General features: G+C 32.2%; 1 protein-coding gene and 1 long non-coding RNA gene across 3 annotated transcripts; one reads left to right on the top strand and one right to left on the bottom strand.

The window, feature by feature from the left end:
• Positions 1-646: 646 nt before the first annotated feature.
• LOC110785957 (uncharacterized) lies at positions 647-2935 on the bottom strand. Its single transcript, XR_002532750.2, has 2 exons — positions 2569-2935; positions 647-889 (listed from the first exon to the last, which is right to left on the bottom strand). It is a non-coding gene; the product is annotated as an uncharacterized lncRNA (long non-coding RNA).
• Positions 2936-6678: 3743 nt separating this feature from the next.
• LOC110785962 (uncharacterized) lies at positions 6679-13036 on the top strand. Of its 2 annotated transcripts, none has more exons than XR_008919132.1 (2): positions 6679-7673; positions 10301-10527. XR_008919132.1 is itself a non-coding variant. In XM_056827084.1 (2 exons), exon 2 carries the CDS (start codon positions 10883-10885, stop codon positions 12059-12061), a length of 1179 nt encoding a protein of 392 aa, XP_056683062.1. In that variant the 5' UTR covers positions 6679-7673; positions 10876-10882; the 3' UTR covers positions 12062-13036. The 2 variants fall into 2 exon arrangements, 1 of the variants encoding a protein (XP_056683062.1); XM_056827084.1 differs by lacking the exon at positions 10301-10527 and adding an exon at positions 10876-13036.

Genomic DNA, 13036 nt, shown 5'->3' on the forward strand with positions numbered 1-13036 from the left:
GCAATACTGCAAGTATCTTACCATCAACAATAACTATGTCTGCAATACTGCAAGTATCTTACCATCATTAATTCTAAGAGTTTACTATGTGATGCATAATAGTAACTATATGTTTGAATAGTTATTATGTATATTATAATATTCCTTTTATGTTCTTTTTTTTGTACTCTATGTTATTAGTAATAAGAGTTACTATATTATTATGACAATAACTATATTACTGTATAAACGACCAAATGCAACCCTTAAAAACCCTTGCAATAGGTCCAATAATCGTTGCTATAGACCTATTGCAACGGTTGGTCAACCGTTGCTGTTGCTGCTTGCATTAGGTTTATTGCAACGGTTGATTTCACCTAATGCAATAGTTAGGTGTTATGTCCGATCAACCGTTGCATTAGACCCTATTGCAACCGGTATTATACCTAATGCAACGGTTCTTGCAATCTCATATAGACCGTTGCAGTTGATCTAATGCAATGCTTATTTACGCTAATGCAACGCCCAATATCTTCTTAGAACCGTTGCATCAGGTTTATTCCACCCATTATTATTATTCGAGGTAAATATATTTTAAATTAAATGTTCACAAAAAAATAAAACAATAAAATAACACATAGTGACAAACAACATTAAGAAATTTGAATGATAATAAAAATTATATTTTTATTTAAAAAATAATATAGTTAATTTACAATGTTTTACGATATTGCGAACAAAGTTTCACCAAAATAAGGCCAAACTATGATGGACAATTCACCTAGATATTCAACTTATATACGATCACTAAGAAAATCAAACACCAACTTGTGAGTATAAACCTCCACTAAGAATGTCATTTCAATAATCATAACATTCTTCCTCCTACACCATGTAGTTCATCATGTACCTATACAAACCAACAATTAAATAAATATTATTAGAAAATAATTTAATCATGTACCTCATAGTAATTAAAATGAATTTAACATTCTTAATGTTAAAAACATATTGAATATGACCACACCCAATTAACTTCGACATGAAATGGATCAAAACCATTAACCAAACTAGGCAATCAATGTATTAAACAACCACAAGACAAGTGGAATCACAAGTTTTCTTGAGTATATACAAAGTATTATGTAAAGTCATGACCTCAAAAACAAACTGACAATCAAGACAATGAACTAAGTGAGGCGGAAGTTTCTAATCACACAGTGTACAAGATTAAAATATAGGCTTTCTGAATAATAATTGAAGCTCATGACCGAACCAATACAACAATCTATTTTAAGCTTGCATTGGCGCAAGTAATCATCGATCTTAAGCAACATAAATTATTCACAAGGTAAAGCTTATAGTAAAAAAACAAAAGAATAACTTAAGTATGACATAGGGATAATAAAACATAAGGATCAGATAAACACCGTAAAACAACGAAAAGTTAAAAGGGTATAGTTTTAGCTAGTTAGGAACATAATGACTTATTTATTTGACGAAAGTACATGTAAAGCTAGCACAACAAATCTTTGCCGCACTTTTCCATATTCTGCAAATGGAAAATTGTTCAATAACTTAATTATCCTAGCAAATCAATCACTTAAGTACAAATCTCCACAAAATCTTGGTAATGTAGTAGCTTTAATTCAAAAATCATAGATGTATACTAATAAAACCTTGCCAAGCACAAACACGAAGGTGCAACTCCAAAACTGAAAGAGAACCTAAACGCAATAATAGTATAATTAACAAGTACATCATAGCCAAATCCAGTAATACAAAAATAATGGCTTCTAATTTATTTTATTAAGTTCAGTAGTAACTACAACCTTGAATTTCATACTCTGTATTACTTAGTAGTTAGTACTAAACAACAAGTTATCTACAATAACAAGGAGGTTACTAATCATATTATATAACTTTAAGGATCTATAAACAAAAGTTAGGAGTTCTACTCTTTAATTGAGACACAATCATTTGTTTTTCAAATCTGCCTATCACCATAACAACTTATACAATATGCAATAAGCTAACTTTCAGTAATCAATAAGTCCATAAATTTATTTATAAAAGATTCATGGAGCCCAATTTCCATTTAAGTACTTGTATACAATCATAGAAGAACAAAAGAAATCACATATTTCAAACTCAAAAGTGGGAGAACATGTCTCACAACTCTCATTTATATAGATTATCCAAGAAGTTATTTAATCATTTAACAAAAAGACCATTACAAATATGTGGTGTTTAAATTAGAAAATGCAGTAACTTCGTATATTTTTGTTTGAACATAAAATCCATTTCAATTTAATATCTTAGTAATCATTAAATTAGGAAAACACATAATATTCAATGGAAATATGTATAAAAAAAATTCTAGATCTAACACTAAAATTGACAAATTAAACACATAAATCAGAACCTCTACGGTCGTTCATCTCCCGAAACAAGCAACAAAACCCCTAATTTCACAATTAAAACACATAAACATTCAACATCAGATTACCAACCCCTAAAATCATCGATAAAGTGACAACAACGCAAATTAAAAGTAAAAATTAACAAGAATTTTCAAATTAAGAATACCAGTGAAAATCAAGGTCAACAATTGACGGTCCTCCCAACATTTGATGAATTACAATATCAACTTCAATTGAAAGAGGAGAGAGGAGAGAGAAACAGAAAAGAATGAAACAATCCAATAACGCGGCTGGCCGCCGACGAAAGTAACTAGTAATTGAAATTTTAGAGGGGTTTTAGATATTGGATCCATTGGGATAGAAACTGGGAGAAAATCGATAAGTATAATGCTTGATATAGAGTGGAGAAGGTCTTTTTTTCTAATTATAATTTTTGTGATTTGGGGGCGGAATGAACAAGGGTTTCTAATTGGGGTGGATAGATTTAATAAATACGAAGTTCAGTTGGGGTGGATAGATTTAATACATAGGGATTACAGTTGTTCGGGATCGTTGCAATAGTTCAAAGAGCCGTTGTATTTGACTACCTAATGCAACGGTTTAATTAAAACGTTGCGGTAGGCCGTTGCATTAGGGAAAACCGTTGAAAAAACCGTTGCATAATCTTTGACCATTGCAATAAACCGTTGCGTTAAGATTACCCGTTACATTAGACGGTTGCATTTGCTCGTTTATGTAGTAATAACTATGTCTGCAATATTGCAAGTATCTTACCATCAACAATAACTATGTCTGCAATACTGCAAGTATTTTACCATCATTAATTCTAAGAGTTTACTATGTGATGCATAATAGTAACTATATGTTTGAATAGTTATTATGTATATTATAATATTCCTTTTATGTTCTTTTTTTTGTACTCTATGTTATTAGTAATAAGAGTTACTATATTATTATGACAGTAACTATATGACTATAACAATAACTATATCTGCAATTTTGTCAGTATCTTACCATCATTAATTCTAAGAGTTACTATATGATGCATAATAAAAAAACTATATATTTTATTTAGTTACTATGTTATTTTTCATATTTAAATGTTAAATTATTAACTTAGTGTAATACCCCGAAATTTTTAAACTCGATTTATTAAAATTAATAATATTTTATTAACGTAATTTCGTTTTAATTATTAGAAATAATTTAAAAATTTCGTTATTTTAAACGTTTTTACGATTTATTTTAAACGATAAATTTATAAACGAAAATTTATTTATTTTTCGTTAACGATATATTTTACGAGACTTTGTTTTAACTAAACATTTCTATTTTTAGTAATTTCCGAAAATAGAAACAGAATTTCTGAATTTTAGTCAACCATGTGAAATTACGAAAATGCCCTTGGAGTACCAAGATTCCATTTCCTTTCTTCTCTTCCTTGCTCCCCACGTACAAAGTAAGGAGGAAATTTCCTTCCTTCCTTCTTCCCTCATTTCAGTCTCTATTCAAAACAAAAATCAAGTTTGCTTCTTCCACTTCAATCCTTTACAAATTCAACAATTTCAGAATTTCTAATTGCAAAAACAAGAGACCAATTCCACTTCTTTTTCTCTCCTCTGTCGAACCACCACCATCAACCACCACCGTTTACCACCACGACCACCTGCTGCCTCCATCATTCCCAGCCACCCGCACCCGCACCAAACCAATCAACACCTCTTCCACCACCTCGCCTCACTGCTGGCTGCTTTAATCGACCACCACCGCCACAATCCCCACCCCTTTCCTTCGACCAAATCGGCCCGCAGTGCCGCACTCCCCTGCCTCTATCATTCTTTGCCTCTGCCGCACCACCCAGCCACAAAGACACCACACTCCGGCCACCTAACCTCGTCTTAGAACCATCTCCGCCCCAAACAACCCAGCGAACGGCCGCTGCGCCGACCAGACTTGACCGGAAACACCCCTCCCCTGTTTTCCCCTATTTTACTCGACCACCCTCTTCCCCCTTCCTTTTTGTTCCGCCGCACCGCAATCACCATCACCATCACCGGCGCGCTTTAGCGCCGCCGTGCCGCCCAGCCAGCCGCCGCCTGTCTCCCTTCTTCTCCCCTCCTCCTTCGTGCCCTCCCCCTCCCCTGCTGCTCGTGCCCTTCAATTTCAGAAACAAAGTTTCTGAAAATTGAAACTTTGTTTTATTTCCCCTTATTCAAGTTGGGCCAAATCAATTGGGCTTTGGGTAAGACAAACATGAATTTCAGATTTTCAATTCCTTAATATTCATGTTTTAATAAATTTTATGATATAAATTATTTACTAATGAATTGTTATTATTTTCAGGAAATAAATAAATTTGATTATCAAGTTTAAGAAAAATAAATTACCGTACTAAATTTATCAAGGACATAAATTAAATAATAAACTTACTAGCTTTATAAGTCAAAAATGGAATTTAAATAATATTTTTTTTTTATGTAAATCGATTTATGAAATATATATATATATATATATATATATATATTTTGATTTAAATTTCGTTTAATAATATTTTCGTTAAATTATAAAATTATACTTTTTATTAAAATTCATTATAAAATTCATTATGATTTATAAATATCGATTTGAGATTATTTAACGTTTCCATAACTAATTCATTGATTTAATATTCTGAAAGAATCGGACTTGAAGCTCAGGACGAACGATCCATCGAATAGGAAGTATAAACTACGGTTGAGGTAACATCTATTGCTAACACCCACAGTCCCCTTATGAATCGTGTTTTATGAATTTATGAAATATGTTTATAATGATATGTTTTAATGGATTGTGGGATATGAATTGTGTTTATAAAGTGTGTTTTATGCATGATGATATTCAAATGTGCTTATGAATGATTTTATAAGAATGATGAGTTACGAATAAGATACGAAACATGATAAATAAAAGTGTAATCGGTTCTGGCAGTTAGTGGGGTTACTATTTCTAGGTCGTGCACGTACCGCCGTACCGCGGGACACCCAACAAGGGAGAGTGCTCCTTGAGGGTTACCGCAAGCTAAAAGAGAAACTATTTAGGTACGGGCGTATGTCCAACAAGGGAGAGTGCTCCTTAAGGACTATCGCAAGGTGGGAGACGTCCCGCAAGGCTAACTTGTCAGTTACCAAGTAAAATGAAGGTTTTATGAAAGATAATGGGAATTATTAAAGTTTCAAGTTATAAATAATGTTTCATTGCATTTATGAAAATGTTTTACTATGTTCTATTTTCCCTGATTACAAAGTAAATAAAATGAATTGAAATGAATTTACGCTGTTAGGGTAGTATGTTACTGGGCCTCGGCTCACGATGTTGCTTTTGTTTTAGGTACGAAGAAGATCATGGGATGCCTTAGAGTGAGGATGCAACCATCAAATTCACGATCGATGCTTAATAAAGATAATCATGTTTCACTAATAATAATGGATGAACCAATTGAACTCTAAGTCAAATTTCAACTATTGAGTTGGATTTTAATATTTATAATTAATCAATGTTAGGAACATTTATTAAATTTCATTTAGATTTCGATGTAAATATTAAAAAATAAATCGAAGTGAAGTATAATTATTGTTACTCGACAGTAGTCAGTAAATGTAAAAAGGTTATGTCGCCTTGTATTTCCCACGAGGGAGATACGGCAAGTGACGCTCCGACTAAATTAGGGTTTCCGCTGCTAATTAAAGATAATTAACCTAATTAATGGTGTTTAGAAGTCGGGGTGTTACAGTATGGTATCAGAGCTGAGCCCAGCCGGAAGTGCTCTGCACTGCCTGGGTATGATCTTTGGGATAAGAGAAAGTTTTTAACTTTTATCAACTATTGGGTTATTAGGTATTAAGTTATGAGAATAAAGAGTTTTAATATAAGTGAGTGACTTTTTGGGTTGTTATAAGAGTAAGCCATATTATGGATTATCTGAGTTTAGACTAACCTTGAGTTTTGAGATATCCAGTTTCGAGGACGAAACTTTTTATAAGGGGGTAAGGATGTAACACCTCGTATTTTTAAAACTCTTTTATTATTCTGTAATTACGATTATTAACGTAATTACGTCCTAAATTTTTCGATCTATTTTAATTATCCTATTACGTCTACCTTTTTATTGTGACGTAATAACGATTATTTGAGCCCAATTTATTTTCATACCAGAATTTAGCCCATATTTCAAGCCCAATTATTATTACTCAAATAACATCATATTTTGAGAATTTCTTATTTCTCCAAAACCCAAACCAAGACCTTTTTTTTTCTTGCTCTTCTTCCTTACGTGTAAAGAGAAGTTTAACCAACAAGCTTTTTGACTTGTTTTTCCAAATACAGAGCAAAGTCTATTTCTCTATCTTCTTCCTCTGTACATGTCAATGAAGAACTTGGGCAACAAACTTTTGACTCCTTTGTCCCTAAAATCGGTCCAAGTTCATAGCAAATTCACCCCCTTCTTCTCCTTCCTTGTGTGGCAGAATTTATGACAGCCAAATGTCTAAACCATTTATTCATTTTTATGACTCATCATGTCAACAAATCTCTATAAATTATCATTCAATTGTTCAGTAATTTGCAAGTCCAAAACCCCATCTCCAATAATTAGCTTATTGCTAATTCAAATTGGGTATTTTACATTGATTTCTCCTCTTTTTTTTCGTGAGCTTTGGACCTCCATAGCCATATAATTCGAGCTCTATGCTTCACCAAAATACCCACAAAGACCCCCAATTTAACCAGAAACTTATAACCTAAAAACCCAAATCATCTTACCATTTTCCAGCCGTTTTCTCTCTCCTCGGTTCACCACCGCGGCGACACCACCTTCTGGCCGTTTCCGCCGCCCCCTTTTTAGGCAACCTCGCTAGCCACCGGAGTTTATTTGTGCCGTGCTGCTTCTGTGCTTGCGCCTTCCTCCATCGTGAGATTGGAGCTGCTTGCTCTGTTCTTGTTGCTTTCCCAGCTTCTACACTTCATCTCATGTAAAAATTACCCAAAGTTAAAAGGAATGTTATTTGCTAGTTGGAGTTGGGCCAAATGTTCTAGTGGGCTACGTAAAGGAAAAAAAGGGATGGGTAAGTGTTTTAGTTAATTAAAGTTCCTCCAATTAAATTTTATTGGGTAAATATTTCCTAACTGTTAAGTATATTGTTGAGGTTCTTTTGGAGTTGATTAAAGGAATTGGTAGCAATGATCAAGGATCTTCTAATTGGGTGTTAAAGTTAAGCATTCGGATTTGTAATTGAGGTAATTATTATGTCTAGCATTTTATTATATGTCCGTATATGTTACTAGATTTAAAGCCCGTGCGATGCACGGGTTTAATTCATTTTTTTATGAGATTTTTTTTTCACCTTTAAATGATAGTTAGAATATTGATTTTTTTTTTTTTTTATAATCAATTAGTCTTTAATTATCTCTTTTTATTTTTCTTGAAACACGTACTTTTATTTTTCAATCGTTTCTGCTTGAATTAATGGCTCGAATCAACGAAATATTTCTGAAACTTAATCAAAATTTATCTCTTATTATCTTTTATCAAGTCTTTAATTATCTCTTTTTATTTTTCTTGAAACACGTACTTTTATTTTTCAATCGTTTCTGCTTGAATTAATGACTCGAATCAACGAAATATTTCTGAAACTTAATCAAAATTTATCTCTTATTATCTTTTATCAAGTCTTTAATTATCTCTTTTTATTTTTCTTGAAACACGTACTTTTATTTTTCAATCGTTTCTGCTTGAATTAATGGCTCGAATCAACGAAATATTTCTGAAACATAAACGTACGGAGTAATCAAATCATAATAACTATGGGTGAAAGGAAAAACAAATATAATATAGCACTTATTTATAAAAGAGGAGCATAGTTTTATAATACTCTCGTATATTTATAACCAGAAAAAATATAGGTTTAATGCAAGTAGAATTTTATTATGATATGAATTAATCCAAATATCATAGGTTTAAAGAAAATAAAACTCTATTATAAACCGAAAAAGATTTCTTTATCTAAAATTCTATAACGTGGTATTCATTGCTAATACTCTTCAAACTACGATAGTGATCATTACTTTAAAATAGCTAGTCTTGTGAATTACTTTGTTTTTCTTTACTTTCTTTTTTCCTATTTTTGGTACGGAGTAAGGTTTTTTGGACTTTATTTCAATTTCAAGTAGTACATTAAGTTTAGTTTAATTCAACCAAATAAAATGTGGGCTTGCAACCCCGATTGTGTTAACGTTTATCGTTGTATATTCTATGTTAGGTTTAATTTTGACATCTAAATTGTAGTTCGTTGTGCCGTATAAGAAGCATAAATTATGCCCGAGATAACACTTAATTTATTTTATTAATCACTATTTAGCTCTAAATTAAACTGTGTTGATGAGGTATGATTTGGAATACAAAGATATATATATATATATATATATATATATATATATATATATATATATATATATATATATATATATATATATATATATATATATATATATATATATATATATATATATATATATATATATATATATATATATATATATCAATATCCAGTAGGTATACGAAGTAGTATTAAATGAACACACATAAACCGATAGAACAAAAACAATTATGCTTGTACAAAATTAACATAAACAATGAATAACCAATGAACCACGTAAAAATTATTTTCTATGCAACATAAACAATTATGCGGTACACCGTGAGTCCGTGACCATCGGGTGTCCCGTATTTCTGGAACGAAATAAAGAATAAATGTACGGAGTAATTGACGACAAATAAACAATAAAAATCAAAGTAAAATTATGACAACGAAATAAAAAAAAAATGGAATTTAACTGTAAAGAAAAGGATGAAGAGTGATCATCAACCTCATCCTCACCCAACGCCATGCAACATCATATTCTTGCGATGGAATGAAGCACATACAATGAAGCCTCCGTACAATTTGGTGAGGGTTGAGATTTTTAATGTGAGGGTTGAGATTTTTAATATGTATTTATATATACAAAGATAAAAAAAAGTTTGTGAAATTTATCTTTATCGTATTAAGTAGTCAATCATGGTAAGACTCCCATATTATTTATTAATCTATCTTTATCGTATTAAGTAATCAATCATGGCAAGACTCTCATATTATTTATTTAATTAGTTAATAATTTAATAATATGTGATGACGTGGCAATCCTATGTGGACGCTCTCATTACTCTTGAAAAAACTCCCCTTTATATATATATATTAGATTGTGTAATAATTATGTCCAGCGTTTATGTTTATGTGCCCGTATATAAAAGTATTATATTATGTTATTGTAATGTTTATGTCCAGCATTTAAGTTTATATGCCCGTATATGAAATGTGTGACTATTATGTGATTATATGTTTATTATGTGTTTTATGTGATAAATGATATGATATATGTTTATTGTTATGATAATTGTGTTATGATGTTAAAGACGTTGTTCGGAAATAATTATAATATTTATAAAGTTATTTTAAAAAGAAAGACGATGTTGCTTTTGTCGGTATGGAAAAGTGAACTGAACTAGTAAATGGGCGAGTTACGGGTGGAGGCCATGTTAAAGTTAAAGTTGGGAAACAGTTCCCCCCTGAATGATGTAAGAAAAGTTCCGCCAAAGCCTGTACTTGCCAATGAGCTGTAAAGGAAATGATTCCTTGCCGACACAGTTTTCAAGATAACGAGATTAAGTTAGTTATTTCCGAACAATAAATGCTAATGATTGATATGTGCCAAATGATTTTCAAAATAAAACCGTTTTGACGGGCTGGAGTAATATTACTGAGTTTTCCACTCATTTTTGTATTTCCTGTGTTTTTCCTGTTTTCTATTTTTATGATGACGCACAGGTTCAATTAAGGAGCTCAAGTTGCTCAAATTAGAGTTATTACTGGAGTTGGTAATTTATTATGGAGATATCGAGATGAGAGTTTATTTATTGTGGAAATCCTGTTATTGAGTTTTTTATTATAAGAATATTGATTTATATTTAGTTTGGGAAAGTTGTATTATTTAAAGGAATATTTTTTGAAGATTATTTTATTTGTGGGCCCATACCCACAGGTCCCGGGATTAATTATGTCTAATTTCGCTGCTAATGATCACTTAAGTACGGTTTATTACCGTTAATTAAGGAGCCGAAAAGTCAGGGCGTTACAGTTTGGTATTCAGAGCCAAGGTTCTGCGACCATAAGTGCTAAACTTTACGGGTTTTGCACGAAATAAAATTTATTAGGTTTTAAGCAAGAATTTTAAGGAATGAGTAAAAAGAATAAGTTAAAATCGTGCTAAGTTAAAATGAAATGAGTGTGAGTGATAGGACGGGGAACGCAACGGGAATGTTTTCTTTATTATGATTTGCAGAATTTCTTAGTCTAATTTCAAGAAGAAAAGATTATCTGAAGCGTTGTATCCTTGCGATCAGATCGGCGATGACTTCAAGCGGAAATATTCCTATTGACGGCACTAGAAACGATAACGATGTTAACGATGGCAATGGTAATCACAAATCTGCATTAGCGCTGGAAGGAATGCAAGAAAGAATTGAAGAATTGCGCAAGGATCCCATTTTCGGGGACACTCCAGGAGAAACAAGCGATAATCGAATGGATTTAATGAGATTGATAATGTCGGAACTTCTGCAAGGAAATCGTCAAAAGCCAAGGTCAGAGCAAGAAGAATGCTCCAACATGTTCAAGAAGTTCGCTTCTCATAAACCCCCTACTTATGATGGCAAGCCAGACCCTACTGAATTTGAAGAATGGATTAGCGATATGGAGAAGTTATTTGACGCAACTCAATGCCTCGAGAAATGGAAGGTCAACTACGCCGTCTTTTACTTGAAAGGACAAGCCAACCTGTGGTGGAAAAGTGTTAAAGGAATCCAAAATGAGCCTGGTTTTGGTTGGGAAAAACTGACGGAAGCTATGCGGGAACAATTTTATCCCTATTCTCTGCAACTACAAATGGAATCGGAATTTATCAAATTGAGTCAAGGAAAGAAGAATGTTCTGGAATATGCAGTGAAATTCAATGAGCTTGCTCGATTTGCCCCTGACCTGGTGACTACTAATAGGCAAAGGATGAATCGATTTGAAGGAGGATTAAACATTGAGATCCGTGATCGTCTTTCGAGTTCTAGAATTTCCACTTTCCAAGAGTTGTACGATCGAGCAATTAACGTCGAAAGAATTATCAAGCTTCGAGAAGAAACATATGGAAAACGAAAAGGAAGCTTCGAAGAAAATCAACCGAACAATAAGAAACAAAATGTCAATGTCGGCTATCAAGGAGGGAATAACGGAAACCAAAACTTCAACAAGAATCGTGGATGCGCCAAGTGTGGAAGATGGAACCATACAGAGAAAGAATGTCGAATTGGTACGCGAGATTGTTTCAAATGTGGTAGCAAAGATCACCAAATCAAAGATTGTCCGCAAATACATCGAGAGCAAGGTGATAGGAGAAACGATGAAAACAAAGGAAATGGTGGCACTACAAATTTCAACCGTAATCCCCCACGTGGACCAACATCGAATGGACGAGTGTTTTTAATGCAAGGAAAAGACGATGATGCAAATGACAATGACGACTTCGCTAGTATGGAATGAAGAATGAAGCATAATGACCTTTTGAAATCGTGTGATCGAACATCTAGAATATTTTAGAATAAATGATGGAAATTTTGAAAGTAATATGTGCTAATCGAGTATCTAACTAAGATGTATTACCATCATTAGTTATATGAATGTTATGCTTATGTATGAAATTTTCAATTAAAGAATTATGTGTTTAAGATATGCTTTATGGACTATGTTTATGCTGACATGATTGTATTGGTAATAACTAATCGTTACATATGAAAGTCGTCTTCGATGGAAGTTCTCCTGAGCTCAGAGTACGAGATTATTATAACAAATGACTTTTATAAATTATTTGACTATTATAATTGTTAGGTAAATATTTATTGTCATTATATCTATTTTCATAATTATATTAAAAACATTACTACTTTTGGTAGAAAATATTTTCAAACGGGATCTCACAAAGAAAAATGGGAGCCTAGTCTATGCTAACAAGTTTGCCCCTTCTTATGTTCTTTGCTCCTCGATCCTATTTTATGAAGTAAAGTAGAGATACAAAAGACGATGGCGGAATATAATTGACCTTAATGACGATTAAGATCAACATACAATTTTGCCCCTTTTGTATTCTTTACTCTTCGATTCTAGGTCTCGAGTTGAAGCGGAGTCATTAAAGAAGATGGCGGAATAAAGGCTAGACAATGTCGAAATTGGAATGAAATTGTGAGATCTTGGTTTTAAAATAAAATATCGTACTTGTATTCAAATATTTTCGACTTTCAACAATCAATTCAAGTTTCGAGGACGAAACTTTTTCTAAGGGGGTAAGAATGTAATACCCCAAAATTTTTAAACTCGATTTATTAAAATTAATAATATTTTATTAACGTAATTTCGTTTTAATTATTAGAAATAATTTAAAAATTTCGTTATTTTAAACGTTTTTACGATTTATTTTAAACGATAAATTTATAAACGAAAATTTATTTATTTTTCGTTAAC

This window comes from Spinacia oleracea, chromosome 4 (genome assembly GCF_020520425.1).
Source record: "Spinacia oleracea cultivar Varoflay chromosome 4, BTI_SOV_V1, whole genome shotgun sequence".
Taxonomy (NCBI): Eukaryota; Viridiplantae; Streptophyta; class Magnoliopsida; order Caryophyllales; family Amaranthaceae; genus Spinacia; species Spinacia oleracea.